Source organism: Solenopsis invicta, chromosome 2 (genome assembly GCF_016802725.1).
Source record: "Solenopsis invicta isolate M01_SB chromosome 2, UNIL_Sinv_3.0, whole genome shotgun sequence".
Classification (NCBI taxonomy): Eukaryota; Metazoa; Arthropoda; class Insecta; order Hymenoptera; family Formicidae; genus Solenopsis; species Solenopsis invicta.
The window spans coordinates 26,124,709-26,140,000 of NC_052665.1; the positions used below are offsets into that span (position 1 = coordinate 26,124,709).

Here is a 15,292-nt window from a genome sequence, read left to right on the forward strand (position 1 = left end):
TCAAATTCACCGTTCTTAAACTTATGAAACCACTCACAGCAACTTCTCTCACTTAAGGCAGCTTCACCATATGCTTCTACAAGCAATCAATGCGCTTTGGTTGCAGATTTCTTCAAATTAAAGAAGTAAATCAAAAGGTCCCACAAATGACGCTTATTCGGCTCAAAACTTGAAAAAAGATATATGATGCTGATACAAAATCGCTAATATTTTAAGGTTATGTTGTTGCCAGATGTCCAACCTTACGATACGTTTTACAACAGACAATTTCAACCATAACATACTAGTGGCGCCATTTTTTGTGAAACGGCGGAAACTTATTTATACTCCTAATAAAATGCATAATAATTAAATATAAATTTACATTAATTACAACCAATATATTAAATGACACATATTCATACTTATAAAAATATATAGTGTACATATTAGCTAAGAAATTATTTCTTATCAATAAATTGTTATAAGATTCATCTGTTTTCAAACGGTCTTCCACTTTTTGTAACATTTCAGAATCTTTTATAAGCAATTCATCTAATGTTTCATTTGTAGAAGTAGAATTAGCCTTTGCCTGTGATAAATTTGAAGTTTCAAGTCAAGTCAATATATTTTGCAACATGCTCTTGCAACGCCATAGTGCGATTTTTGAACGTACCATCTCCGTCACCATAAATCGTTCAAATTTTTCTACACATGAAGAATATTTAATTTTTATTTTGTAACAAAACATTTGTGTGCTAATAAATTTATAATATAATGAAATATATTATACAATGTTTCGGCACATACTCTTTGCAGTGGAAGAAAGAAACAGAAAGGCTAAGTATTGGTTCACTGTCACTTTAAACTTTATTTGTCCATTAACAATTACAATGTTCCTCTATTAACACAGTACTTTAAGTTCCAGGTGATAGGAGCGACTCCTCGACTCGCGGAATTTGTCGCGATACATCGCACCGTCAGCGACGAGTTCACTACACGACGTCTCTCGCGAAAAAGCCGCCGGCCCGCGCGAATTCGGCGCTTATATAACGTCTGTGCCTCTGGATCTCTCTCGAAGCTTCGAGAAGCTTCCAGAACGCTCCCGGAGCGAAAGTGAGTCTGCAAAGATGAGATGAATCCAGAAACACAGTCCGTTTGAAAGCTTCGTTTTGATTCAATTGGCCTCTCGCTCCCCGATCGCCTCGTGCAAGCAAATCGCGGACTCCGAGTTCGTTTTCGGTGATGTGATTTGTTCACGCGCGCGAGGTATCGACGCTCGCGATCGGTGCGAGCGCGCATCGATACACATCGATTGTATGTACACGCACCGGCATAAATGGTGTCTCTCCGCGCTGACGCTCGGCTGCCGCACACTAGTGGTGGGAAACTATCGATAGTACTATTGATTAATCGATAGTGATTGCCGTTATCGAATTATCGATAGTCGGTAAGACAACTATCGAACTATTGCAGCGCCCATGCTCAGAGACCCAGACCCGGCAAAGAACAGTTGGAAACTGGGAGCTAGAGTGTGTCGTGTCATTTTACGTATTTACTCATTATTTTAATGAGTAAATGTGAGGTATATTATATAGGATTATAGGTAAGTGATGTTTTCTAATATCTCCTGTTTAAAAAACTTAACCTAACCTAGCTATTGCACTATTTGCATTTGCACTGTTGTGTTCATGTGTTCATTGTTGTTGTTGGTGATGATGGCAGGTCATGGGTTTGATGTTTGATGAATTGAGAGCATGATAACTAAATATAACATCAATATTATTACTTCTATTTTTTACAGCTTTATTGTATCCGTTTTGTCAAATTCTATTATAAAATCAAGCATGAGCATAAGGCTGAAGGGTTCCTCTTTCGTTTGGAATTATTTTGAAAAAAAATCAAATTATTTTGCAAGTTGCACTTTATGCAGGAAAGAATACTCAACGAGCGGCAACACCTCAAACATGATTGATCATCTCAAACGCATGCACCGTAAAGAAGTTTCTGAGTTAAATGAGGAGGAGATAGAGGATGAGGATAATGACAATTTACCTTCAACTTCATCTCCAAAAAAGAAATTCCGCCAAACTGTTCTACAACTGAGACAGCCCTCAGATTTTTACAAAAATAATAATCATAAAAAAATGGTATTAGATAAAAAAATTACTTTAATGATTGCAATTGATCTGCAGCCCTATTCGTTTGTAGAAGATAGTGGTTTTTTAAGTTTAATACATGAATTAGATGCACGATATAAGGTACCATGTAAGAAAACTTTTACTGAGAAAATTATTCCTGGGATTTTTGAAGAAGCGTCCATTAAATTGAAAAATATTCTGATCAATATTGATTGGTTATTTTTGACAACTTATGGACCTCAATAAATTCAGAGTCATACATTACCCTAACTTGCCACTTTTTATACGAGAATGAATTGAAATCTTGCGTTCTTGATACATCTGTAATGATGGGCCAGCATACTGTTAAGGATATTGCTTGTCACATTCAGGTAAAAATCATATTTTATATTACATTGACAAAAACCATTTTAATTCAAATTATTGCGTTTCAGACTATTCTAGATCACTGGACGATAACTAAAAATAAAATAGTGTGCATTACTACTGATAATGGAAGTGATGTGAAAGCAGCTTGTACTATCTTACAAATAAGAAATCTCCCGTGCTATGCACATACTCTAAACTTAGTAATTAAAGATGCAATAAAAGAGAATAAAGATTTTGATGCAATCGTTAAAAAATGTAGTGATATTGTTACATTTTTTAAAAGAAGTAACAAGGCCATGAAAGTTTTAAATAATGAGCAGGTTACGCTCGGTCGGAAAGTGCCACTAAAAGTCTTAAAAGACGTAGAAACAAGGTGGAATAGCACTTATATTATGTTAGATAGACTTATTGAAATTGGAGATGCGTTGACCATAGCACTTAGCAAATCTGCTAAAGCTCCATCCATTTTAATGCCAGAAGAAAAAGACGTGATAACTGAGGCTCTTTTAGTCTTAAAACCATTTAAAGATATAACGGAACAAATGTCAGGTATGTTGATATTTATCCTTTTTTTCATTATTTATCAATATATTTAAAGAAAATTAGGTAATTTATTTATTTCATATTGTTACAGGAGATAAATATGTTACGGCATCATTAATAATACCAATGACAGTGGAAATACAAATGGAATTAACTCGACTTAGACCCACTCTGAAATGTTCTATAGCTCAAGGGCTAGAAAAATCATTACAAAGTGTTTTGAGTAATAGATTGTTCAAATACGAGGCAAGACAGGAACCTCAAATTAGCACTTTTTGTGACCCAAGTCTGAAGAAACTCGCATTTTTGTCCACCATTAACGCCAAAACTGCTCAAGATTTAACAGAAGACGAGGTGAAAAGGATAATTCATAAAAATAAAAATGAAATCAGAACTACAAATTCCGGAGTTTCAGAAAGAGAAGGTAATAAATAATTTATTAGAATTTAATATAAGTTCATTTTTGTTATTAACCGTCATAAATTTTTTTATTAGAGCCTAAAGGAATTTTCAAATATTTACAAGAGAGAGACAAAAATGTAACGAATAGTAATATAGCAGCTGCTATAACAATAGTAAATGATTACATCAAAGATAGACTGAAACCTGAAAACGAAGATCCTATTAAATTTTGGTTGTCATGTAAAGACAATTTGCAACCTCTAGCAAAAGTAGCTTGCAAATATTTGATTATTTCGGCCACCTCCGTTCCAGCTGAAAGAATATTTTCGAAAGCAGGAGAAATTCTTTCCAAAAAAAGATCAAGACTAAAATAAAAAAATGTGAATACATTAATTTTTTTAAAACAAAATCAATGGCTCATAAATTAATAGTAAGTAAATCTGTAAAACTATTAGGAGTACAAATTGAACACCGCCGTTTTTTGTCAAAATTTGAGGATTGATTGTTGAAAAATGGTTACATACTTATTCTTGAAAGTATTGTCCATCGCTGGCCACTACTTTCTCCCACCTTTCGGGCAGCATACGAATCACGCGTCGAAAAAACTGCTCATCTTTTGCAGCGATCCACGAATCGACCCAGTTTTTGGCCTCTTCGTAATAATGAAAGTGCTGCTCAGTCAGGCCATGCGCCATTGATCGGAACAAGTGGTAATCTGAAGGGGCGATGTCAGGAGAATACGGCGGATGAGGTAAGACGTCCCATTTCAATGTTTCCAAATAGGTTTTAACGACCTGAGCAACATGTGGCCGAGCGTTGTCGTGCAGCCAAATCACTTTTTCGTGTATTTGCTCGTATTGTGATCGTTTTTCCTGCAATGCTTGGCTCAAACGCATTAGTTGTGCTTGATAGCGACGTTCTGTGATGGTTTCACCCCAATAATACCTCTAACTTTGCGCCTTCAAACTTTTTCACCGATCCGGGACGCTCCTTGCCCTTTATGCCAAAATCACCACTTTTGTAGCGTTGAAACCATTCTCGACACGTTCTTTCACTAATGGAAACCTCACCATAAGTTTTTACAATCATTCGACGCGCCTCAGCCGCAGATTTTTTCGAATTGAAGGCAAAAAGCAAAACTTCCCGCAAATGACGTTTATTGGGCACAAATTTCGACATTTTCGATCACAAAAAAATATATAACGCCGATAAAAATTCACAACTGCAATGATTAGGAATTGTTGCCAGATGCCCAACCTTACATTTAAAATTTTTGATCTAACGTTTGGCGCCAGCATTTACCGCTGGCGCCATCTACTGGAAAACGGCGGTTTTGTACTCCTAATACTTATTTACTAACGATTAAATAAATTTCTTTTGAAAAACATCACATATACCTTTCATTTATTATTGAATTTTTAAAGTAAAAGTTGAGCAGAAAAACAATCGATAGTATCGATAACCATCGATAGTATCGATACTATCGATAGTCTTTTGTTAATACCATCGATAAATCGATAGTTGAAAAAGTTGATAGTTTCCCACCACTACCGCACACATGCGAGCTACGCGAGGCGCGCACGTACGTGTTTCGTGGCAGCGCGGCGGAGGTTGGGGTGCTGGCAGAAAGTAGTGGGGGGCGTTTCGATACCGCATCTTCCTCGCTCGACAATGGATCGAGAGAGAAGACACGGAATCGCGGCGCTCGAGAAACTGACAGAAATGATATCCCTTGCGCCTATACGGCCGGTATACGGGATACCGCGGGTCGTCGCGCACTGTTGTAATTTTTAATTGTATAAAGAAATTTACTCGGATACGAATATTCGTTTGAAAAATAATGTTAATAGAATTACAATTTTTAATAATAAATTAAAATTATGTCATCACGGCAATACAGCACTTACACGAAGAGAAAAATTTTCTTCATCTAAGCAAATTATGTTAGTTTAAGATTATAAATTCTTCCAAGAAGATTTTATATTGTTGCTTATATATGAAACAATGAATTATTAAATTAATCATTTGATTAATTTATAGACATTATCGTGCAAGCTAGTTTACTTTGTAATTGGCGTAAAACAATACTCTGAGAGAGGAGCCAAATGAACGTCTGATTTTTCTTAAATTTTGTACAGTAATTTGTAACGTCAAAATATAAAGAAGTCTGTCACTTCTCCGAGTATTGTTTTACCTCAATTACAAAGTAAACTGGCTTGCCCGATAATGTTAACATATCTATAAATTAATCGAATTAAAATTATTTTCTAATACAGATTATTTTAATAAGTAAGTAAAGAGATTTACATTCATTAATTAATTAAAATTATGTCTCTACGTAAAGTAATTGTCCTACAAATTGAAGCTAAAATATATTGCCGTGATGACATAATTTTAATTTATTATTGTACAGAAAAAAATTAAATGTCAATTCAACAATTCATTGTTTCATATATAAGCAACAATATAAAATCTTCTTGGAAGAATTTATAATCTTAAACTAACATAATTTGCTTAGATGAAGAAAATTTTTTTCTTCGTATAAGTGCTGTATTGCCGTGATGACATAATTTTAATTTATTATTAAAAATCGTAATTCTACTTACATTATTTTTCAAACAAATATTCGTATCCGAGTAAATTTCTTTATGCAATTAAAAATTACAACAGCGCGCGACGAACCGTGGTATCTCGTATACCAGCCGTATAGGCGCAAGGGATACCATTTCTGTCAGTTTCTCGAGCGCCGCGATTCCGTGTCTTCTCTCTCGATCCATTGTCGAGCGAGGAAGATGCGGTATCGAAACGCCCCCCACTACTTTCTGCCGGCACCCCGACCTCCGCTGCGCTGCCATGAAACACGTACGTGCGCGCCTCGCGTAGCTCGCGTGTGTACGGCAGCCGAGCGTCAGCGCGGAGAGACACCATTTATGCCGGTGCGTGTACTAGCATCGCGCTCCGTATTCGCTGCTTGAGTGAGCGCAAGACGGACGCAATGTTCGAACGAGGCTTTTGGTGCCTCGTGACTTAGCCGGATTCCGAACATACAAGATGTCAAAAAGTGTGGCAAACTTTAATATTTAATAATAGAGACTTTAATACTTAATAATAGAGACTTTAATATTTAATAATAGAGATTTAATAAAATTACTTTTCAGCAATTTTGCTTTTTCTCAAAGATATGATAAAGTTATTTTTGAAAGAATTACAAACCAATTAACTTTATATGTCATTTGAAGGACATTTTGAAATAACAAAATATTTTTTATACTTAAAATTGTAGCCAATTTTCTATTGAGAACAAAATTATTAAAACAGAAGAACAAGGTTTAATCACAGATTCCAACAATAAATATTAATCACATAAGAAGTAAAACTTGTAACACTTTTAATTTTATATCTTGTATAATCATAAAATATATACAGATATAACTATACAAATACACGTATCATTTGATATACACGAGTCCAAATTTTCTTTATTATTTTCAACATTTTCTTCACTATTATCTTTCCTCATTCTCTTATTTTTTACGTTAATCTCTGTTATAATATCTCTTTTTTTTACTCTTTGGTACAGTTATAGACATATGAGTGTCTGTCAACATATTATTATCTGACTGGGATGATGATGTTGATGATGATGATGGTGATGCCGAATGATCGTCTACATATTGTGAATTTTTGCATTTACTATCACTCGTTTTCGTATTCTGAGCAACTTTATGCAAATTAATTTTTGGAAATGGTTTTATCACAGATTCTACAATTTGTGAATCAAAATCTGTATCACTATTAAATTTTTTAACAGCTCTTATTTTTCTTTCTTTTTTTTGATTTTTCTGCATCACTAACATCGGTATTTATCAATCTGAGGTGCTAATTTTAATTTTTTTTCCAGATTTGAAAATTTCTAAAATGATAAAATAGATTATTTTTTATAGGTTTACCAACGATATTAATAACTTTAATATCACTATACAAAAAAATCACATAAAGATATCTGAACATATATTTAAAAAAATAAATTTTTTACTTACGAGCACTACTTAATATTCTTGAAACGTCGTACAAAGTCCAATTTGTTCCAACAGGATATATGTTTTTCACAACTTTGTCATATTTCGATATGTCTGTGAAATTAGGCCAGTGTGCCTTACAATTAGTTTTAGCTGTAGTGAACCAAGTGTACGGTATAAGTTGAATTCCATCACCAAATTCAATAATATAGTAGGGACTTTCTTCTTTGCTCATGTTTATTATTTTTACCTACAATGCGACACAACATAATATAATATAATAACACACACAAATAAAAATATTAGTAATATACACTAAAATATTTACAATGATGTAATATCCCGTTGTGTTGATATATATTAGCTTCAGTTTATTAGAAGAAAGCATTCTTAAATATTATAAATCTGTTTCAATTATTTCATTATGCAGAAGAGGAATAATAATAAATTTATCATTGTTATATGGATACCTTGCATATTTTTTAATAACAAAACGTAGGGGCTACATTTTAAGATCAGATAATTGTGATACTATATGTATGTATGTATGTGTATATATATATATATATATATATATATATATATATATATATCAAGAACAGATGAATCACATAGTATGTCATAATAATTATCTTTTTGTTGAAACTTTTGACCTATAATTACTAATTCTTGGTTTTCAAAACTGTATGCAATATTAAAAAATAATATTATTGTATTATCTTCTAATCCACAGCAATTGTTGGCAGGACTATTTGCGTCTAATTTAAAAAAAGTACATTCAGCTGATTTGTATTGTGGATTACTTGATAGATGTAATAATGGATCATTGCAATGACATGTAGACGTTATTGGATACTAGCATGACAGGCGCGCGCTACGCGCGCGATACACACTTTTTATAATTTACAAATTACTCGATACACACATTAGCCCATGATACACATAATTGTTAAAATTTCCGCAATGACAGTAGCACACAAAGTAAGCACAGCGGAAGAACCAATTAGCAGTAGCGTCAACAATAAACTTCGAGAGATGCGACTATCGATTTAACATGGACTTTTTCAGATAGGATAATTGTTTTTTTGTTCTTTTTATTTCAGTTGTTATATTTTGTGCTTCGTGATATCTTCGAAATAATTGTTGTAAAGGTTTGTTACTTTTTCTTAAAAATTTTTTTATTTTCTGCTTAAAGTTCTCAAATTTAAAAGCACTAAAATTATTTAGAAAAACTGACGATGTCAAAAACCAAAATTTTTGACATCGTCAGTAATATGACTCAAGTTGTGTACGTTATGTGATACATGATGTTTGCCATATAATTTTTCAAATGATTTAATAAAATGTTTTAATAATGTTTCGGCATAATCCCTATAAGCGATTGTATTGCTTTCATTACGTAATATTCTAATTGTCACATGCAAACTAATAAAATTATTGTAATTATCTTGGTAATACTGGTTTTAAAACGTGGTAATACTGGTTTTAAAACTATTGGACCAGTATATAAATGTATTTGACGAAATTCTGTAGCTTTCCACAATTTTACATATTTTAATGAGCGTGCAAATTCTTTTGGTGTAAAACCTTTTGTATTTTCCAATGCAACAGAAATTCTCTGTATCTCATAATACTGTAAACGGCATCTTACATTTCTATATATGCATAAATAAAGTAATTTACGCATAACACCTAAACATATTAAATGCATGTAATCAAGTACAAAGTCTTTTACAAAATCAAGGTTGGGAATTTCTTCAAGTGAAGTATGTGATATATGATAGGATTCGTCTGTATGCATTCTAAAATCCTTATTTATACGTTTTGGAGCATTAATTTCAAAAAAACATATTCGGTTTTGTTTATAAACACCTTCAACTGTACATTTTGTACAACTATAACATCCAGTATGCCCTCTACATTGTAAAATATAAGATTTAGCTGGAGAATCACATACAAAATACTTAATTTTAAATAAAAACTGAAAATTATTGATTAAAATTCCATTTGCATACAGGTCTTTAGTCCCAGACAAAAAATCGAGAGGGTTCCAATTGCCTACAAATCGATTGCCTACAGCGTCGATTGTCAACATCTCAATTGCCTACAAGACGAACTGCACACAAGTAATACTGCCTACAGATTGATTGCCTACAGTCTCAATTGCGCACAAGTAAAAAATTAAAAACCGACTGCACGATTGCACACATGTAATATTGCCTACAAGGCGAACTGCACACAAGTAATACTGCCTACAGATCGATACAAACCTTATTGCGTACAAATAAAAAATGAAATATTAACGTCAGAAGCAAGTATTTTATAGCAAAGTATTTTAATATAAAAGTACATTAATATAAAATGTTATTTTTTCTATACATTGATTATTTTCTATAAGTAACTAATGTAATCAAAATGTTATAGCAAGAAGTTCTTGAAAAATGAAGTAAAATAATTATTTGTAAATCTTTATTTTAAATAAGAGTTTTTGAAATATAGGATTTCTTTTTTCGTGTGCCTTACGCTTGTAATCAGCGCGTAAGAGTGATCTCTTTTGCATATATCACTAGATATAAGAGTTTAAAGCTAACCAATCACAGACTGCGTTTAAACTTTAGACAGTCACATGTTTGAGTTGCGTGTGTGTAAAGTACAGTAGCACTGTCCTGGAGAAAGTGGAAAAATAACCAATGAGAGAAGGCCATCTAATTCTATTAGCTATTTTGCTACTTTCATATACAAAAGTTATTTGAATGTTTTCAAGAATAGGGCCCCAGATGCTTTACCGCTCATTGAACGGCTAAGACTGTGTTTCGTTTTTACTGACAGTACTGAAAATTTATAGTTCACGTCACATATGCTATACATTTTCAGTATTGGCAGTCAATATCGGAACACAGCCTATGTAGCATTTGAAGATGATTGGTTCATACCTTTGAATCCGACCAATCATCTTAAATTGCTATTTAACCGCTCAGAGAACGGTTGCGCGTCTAGATGCACACAATGATTATTTTATTTAATTGAGAATGAGAACTGCCTTTTCGGTTTTAACTGGATCTTCGTGCTGTTTTTATTTTTTAAGTGATTTTATAAACCCATTCACACTTGACGTACCTGCGCACTGATTATTTTCAGACATAACCCAGATCTAAGTCAAATGAGAATGAGTAATATCACGAATTAAATTAAATTAAATTAATTTTAATAATTTAACGATGCTACTCATTCTCATATGACTTAGATCTGGATTATGTGATAGATCTGAAAATAATCAGTGTGCAGGTTGGTCAAGTGTGAATGGATTTATAAAATCACTTAAAAAATAAAAACAGCATGAGGATCTAGCTAAAGCTGAAAAGGCGGTTCTCATTCTCTATTTATATTATACAAAAATTGGTCAAACCTTACTGTATTTTAATTAACTTTGTAACTTTCTTGCTCGTTGAGAGAAAAAATAAATTAATGAAAGAATAACATTTTTATTTAGTATCTACATTTTCTATATAAAGTAGAACCATTTATCACAATATGTATTTGTAATAAAGAATTTTATAACTAGCTAACTTATAAGCAAAAACATATATGCCATCATAGCAACGTATAAAATATTCAGAGAAGTATGCCGTATTAACGCACACTTTCCAGTAGTCCTGTCTGTTTAGTCTCTTCTCGCTTTTACGCAAACTATTTTCGGATAACATTTTTACGTAGTAATTACGCGGATACAATACGTATATATTTCCCTACATAAAGGACATTTGTAATCTTCTATTTGCTGTTCGTAATCGCCGCAAATACAAAGATGGCCGCATGGTACATGGGTTGCAATTGTGTTTAAACATGTACAGCAAACACCCCGATTATTTTCACTTGATATTGGGCCTGACAGAACGGGATGATACGGCAAATCATTTTGTTCTTCTTCAGCGAGGAAATCATAATCATCCGCCGGAATGTCAAAATCGTGTTCATCTGTCAACAGAAAAGTTTGTTTCTTAAGGTCCGTCTACATCTACCGTAACGCTTTAATTGTAAGCGATCGTGATCGTAAGGTAAGAAGCCATTATAAATATTGTCTGTCTACAAAATCGCAATGCGTTGTATTCATCAAAACGAGCGATAAGTTATTAATTCAGGAATGGGAAGTAACAGCAACAAATTATAATAAGTAACGCCATTATTCGTTTCTCTTTTTGTAATACTTTTTTATATAATTTGGTAATAAAAAACAATTTTCCATAAGAGTAACGATAAGGCCACGGTTGAAATAGTTACTTTCGATAATCAACTCGTTATCATTAAGCATTACTCGTTGAAAAATACTTGGAGCTTGACTCGTTATGTAACGAGTCAACTAACGATGAATTACTTTTTTTAATGAGTAATGCTTAATAACAACAAATTGTATAAATATACATACATACCTTCGTTTATCTCGTTTTCAAAAGTGGCATCTATTCTTGCAACTTCATCCTCCGGTATATCACGTTCTGTCAACATAAGAAAAATTTATTAAAGGAGAAGGGGATATTTTTTGTGACTACTGTGAACATTACGACTATCTATTATTTCTATTATTAGATGACAAATTCTAACAATTGCTTATGGAATTATTCGTTTGGTAACCCGGCGTTTTTTAGTCGCATTAATTTAACGAATATAATTGTTTAATATAAAACATTGATTATTAACAAAGTTATTTACTAAAATGAAAAAATAAATGCCACGTTACTCCTTTCTTCTCTATTAACTGATAATAATGAAATATGAGTAAAAAAAAAAGATAGATCAAGTCAAACTGAGCAGAAAAGTCCTTTACCATTTTTTAATATTTGCCATAGTTAACAAAAAAAAAATTAATAAAGTCTGCGAATAAGAGCATATCACCGCGCGCAAGGACCGCCCGCCAGTCGCCGAGACGTAGGCAGCCGCGGCTGTAGGTGCGGCGCTGTGCAGTGAGGAGGGAAAAGCAGCAGTAGCTGTGGCCTGCGAGCGGCGCGGCAAGGAGGAAGAAGTAGCAATGGGTACTCGCGAGCGGCGATCGGTGCTAGATCGTCACTCTGAGCTGCTTGTTTCCTCGTTTTCTTATGAAAATGAAGTTTTTTAATACAATATCTAAATATGGAAATGTATCTTTTTTCATTACAAATGTGTGTATACAATGTAACGCTGGTGATTTTCGTGCGGTGCGGTGGGAGTCAGGATACGGTTGCGGATAAGCTCGCCGGATTGGTCGGGTTCGGTATAATAATCGCACTCGGTATTTAGCTGACAAAATACTAAATCTTTATTTGGATGTGATATTTACAAGTAGCCTCATAGATTATTGCGTCTAACGCCTCGTGACAAGTGGACCCAGCTTAAGCGGGGACGCGATTGGCTCACGGTGGTCGCGACGACCAATCGCCGCTGAGCGGTCGGAATTGCGAGCGTTGGTAACGATAAGCGCACGGTGACGCGTGGACTAACGAGAACGCTAGGCGAGAGCCAAGACTGAATTACAAGACAAGAATTTTAATAACCGCGGGAGTCCGGATGAAACGGTAAAGTGACAAATAATAATTCTAACTTAAAAGGGAGACATAATAAGAACTGACTTACTAGAACTACGGGAATACTAACGGGATCGTAAGAATACAAATAATTGAATGATCTATATATATATATATATATATATATATATATATATATATATACAGGGTGTCCCAGACCAATGTATAAAGATTATCACGATGAGGTAGAAGGGATCAAGATAAATGAAAAAGTCTAATACCATTTTGCGATATTTATATATGCAATAATTTTTGAGTAATAAAATATTAAGGTCAGCCGAATAAGTGCGCGCGGAGAGACAAGCGGTCGTTCGTCAGAGCCGTAGGACCGCCCACTGCGGCTCGATTGTAGGTGACGGTAAGTGGCGCGCGGCGAGGGAAAGGATAGCTTGGCACCGCACCGTGTCGAGCCGGGCGGTCTTACGGCTCAGGCGACCAACTGTTTGCCTCTCCGCGCGCTCTTATTCGGCTGACTTTAATATTTTATTACACGAAAATTATTGCAAATATTGCAAACTGTTATTAAACTTTTTTATTTATCTTGATCCCTTCTACCTTATTGTAGTAATATTTATACATTGGTCTGGGACACCCTGTATATACACACACACACACACACACACACGCACATATATATATATATATATATATATATATATATATATATATATATACACACCTTCATTTCTCACGTGATTTCCCTCATTAGGGTCGATCAATTGGTCCACCGATCTTTCACTTCCTTCAGCAATTGTATCAGTTTCTGAAATAATGATACATGCACAGGCTAGGAAAAACATTGTATTCTATTGCAATAGGTTTGTATATGTTATATATCAAAATGATTAAAAGATATTAAAGTTATAAAATATGTCACACGTTCTCAAATATAAAAACATTTATTAATATTAATATAATATTAAATAATATTAATAAAAACATGTAGTATTAGTAACATATGCACACATACCATCATTTATATTAATCCGCTCGTTTACAATGGATTCGACGCGTGCGATCGGTTCTTGCACCGTTTCTTTCTCAGTGTTTGTAGTCTCTAAAATAATAAATAAATCACAATGAATATACACAGCAGATTAGAGAAATGACACCATAACTATTATTGAAAGTTTTACAATATGAAATGTTAATTTAATAGCATTAAACAAACAGACTCATCGTTATTGCATGAATGATAAAAACATGTTACCTTCTACTTCGCGAATTAAATTTTGATTCGCGAGTCTACCACGTCGTCCACGACGGCTAGGAGGCCTGCCACGACTCCTCCTTCCTTGATCCGCTGCTCTAGCATTTCGAATGATACTATTGTCTTCAGACGCAGCTGTTAAAGTAGAAAGTAAGTGAATAAGTAAATAGCATTAAACAAACAGAATTATCATTATTGCATAAATGATAAAAACATGTTACCTTCTTCTTCGCGAATTAAATTTTGATTTATTCTCGCGTGTCTACCACGTCGTCCACGACGGCTAGGAGGCCTGCCACAATTCTTCCTCTCTTGACCCATTGCTCCAGCATTCCGAATAATACGACTGTCTTCAGACGCAGCTGTTAAAGTAAGAAGTAAGTGAATAAATTAATAAACGTCAATCAAATTTAAGAAATTAATTAAAAATAAAAAGTATATAATAAAATTGGAACAGAATCACGCGTCACATTATATAAGCTTAATTTGTAAGATTCTTTAGTAGCAGTTAAAATCAAAGTTTATAATTTGGAGGGTAAACTTTACCTGTAGCCGTACCACTTGCAGAGTTGTCGGAGTTATTTCCATCGATAGATTGGATTGGTGGTGCAGGGGGAGACTGCTCCACTGTAAATAATAAAAAGAACAATTAATAAAATGCAAGATGTTCAACAGAAAATAAAGAATTTTAAACAAAAATGAAAGAAATAATAAAAAAAATATACCGAGAGATAGCTTATAAAATAGACTTGTAAAAAATAGGACAATACAAAATAACATGTAGACACATCCCAGGTAGTTAGCTGATTTGTTGTTACTTTAGTGCTGAAATAACACTTTTGACGATAAATAACGTCAGCTTGCTACTTGGGATGTAAAATTGACAAACTGAATTCAATAAGATATGAAAAAAGTAAAAATAGCAAAATAGACATTAAAATATGCGATACCTGCATGCGCGTCAAATAAATTACCGTCTGTCACTTCTTGATCGTCATCTGTACTATGTGAATCTGCAAAAAATTAATACATTTTCTTTTTTTTTCTTCATTTCATAATACACACACACACACG

The 15,292-nt window shown here is 33.7% G+C and overlaps 3 protein-coding genes across 5 annotated transcripts in view; 2 read left to right on the forward strand and 1 right to left on the reverse strand.

Moving 5' to 3' along the window:
- Positions 1 to 1,403: 1,403 nt before the first annotated feature.
- Positions 1,404 to 2,332, forward strand: LOC120356900. 3 transcript variants are annotated; one of them, XM_039445764.1, is made up of 3 exons: positions 1,404 to 1,585; positions 1,913 to 2,129; positions 2,227 to 2,332. In XM_039445764.1, the coding sequence occupies exons 2-3, from the start codon at positions 1,947 to 1,949 to the stop codon at positions 2,308 to 2,310; spliced, it is 267 nt and encodes an 88-aa protein (XP_039301698.1). In that variant the 5' UTR covers positions 1,404 to 1,585; positions 1,913 to 1,946; the 3' UTR covers positions 2,311 to 2,332. The 3 variants fall into 3 exon arrangements, with proteins under 3 accessions (XP_039301698.1, XP_039301697.1, XP_039301696.1); XM_039445763.1 differs by having other exon boundaries at positions 1,452 to 1,585; positions 1,784 to 2,129; XM_039445762.1 differs by lacking the exon at positions 1,404 to 1,585 and having other exon boundaries at positions 1,661 to 2,129.
- Positions 2,333 to 2,398: 66 nt separating this feature from the next.
- LOC113004432 (E3 SUMO-protein ligase ZBED1-like) lies at positions 2,399 to 9,638 on the forward strand. The gene is made up of 5 exons (XM_039446198.1): positions 2,399 to 2,491; positions 2,555 to 3,038; positions 3,124 to 3,456; positions 3,528 to 3,703; positions 9,471 to 9,638. The coding sequence occupies exons 1-5, from the start codon at positions 2,447 to 2,449 to the stop codon at positions 9,636 to 9,638; spliced, it is 1,206 nt and encodes a 401-aa protein (XP_039302132.1). The 5' UTR covers positions 2,399 to 2,446.
- A 1,342-nt stretch (positions 9,639 to 10,980) lies between these two features.
- Positions 10,981 to 15,292, reverse strand: part of LOC120357010 — a 5,095-nt gene continuing 783 nt past the window's right edge. Inside the window, exons 3-10 of the mRNA XM_039446199.1 lie at positions 15,169 to 15,231; positions 14,765 to 14,845; positions 14,440 to 14,580; positions 14,219 to 14,353; positions 13,979 to 14,065; positions 13,688 to 13,771; positions 11,881 to 11,946; positions 10,981 to 11,428 (exon numbers count right to left, since the gene is read on the reverse strand). Of these exons, the coding sequence (XP_039302133.1) occupies positions 11,160 to 11,428; positions 11,881 to 11,946; positions 13,688 to 13,771; positions 13,979 to 14,065; positions 14,219 to 14,353; positions 14,440 to 14,580; positions 14,765 to 14,845; positions 15,169 to 15,231 (926 nt within the window). The 3' untranslated portion in view covers positions 10,981 to 11,159. The remainder of the gene's footprint in view (positions 11,429 to 11,880; positions 11,947 to 13,687; positions 13,772 to 13,978; positions 14,066 to 14,218; positions 14,354 to 14,439; positions 14,581 to 14,764; positions 14,846 to 15,168; positions 15,232 to 15,292) is intronic.

Coding starts and splice junctions, on each gene's coding strand:
- LOC120356900 (XM_039445762.1), top strand. CDS start 1,737: ATGATAACTAAATATAACATCAATATTATTACTTCTATTTTTTACAGC. Junction 2,130..2,226: donor ATAATAATCATAAAAAAATG/GTATTAGATAAA, acceptor TACATGAATTAG/ATGCACGATATAAGGTACCA.
- LOC113004432 (XM_039446198.1), top strand. CDS start 2,447: ATGATGGGCCAGCATACTGTTAAGGATATTGCTTGTCACATTCAG. Junction 2,492..2,554: donor ATATTGCTTGTCACATTCAG/GTAAAAATCATA, acceptor ATTGCGTTTCAG/ACTATTCTAGATCACTGGAC. Junction 3,457..3,527: donor CGGAGTTTCAGAAAGAGAAG/GTAATAAATAAT, acceptor TTTTTTTATTAG/AGCCTAAAGGAATTTTCAAA.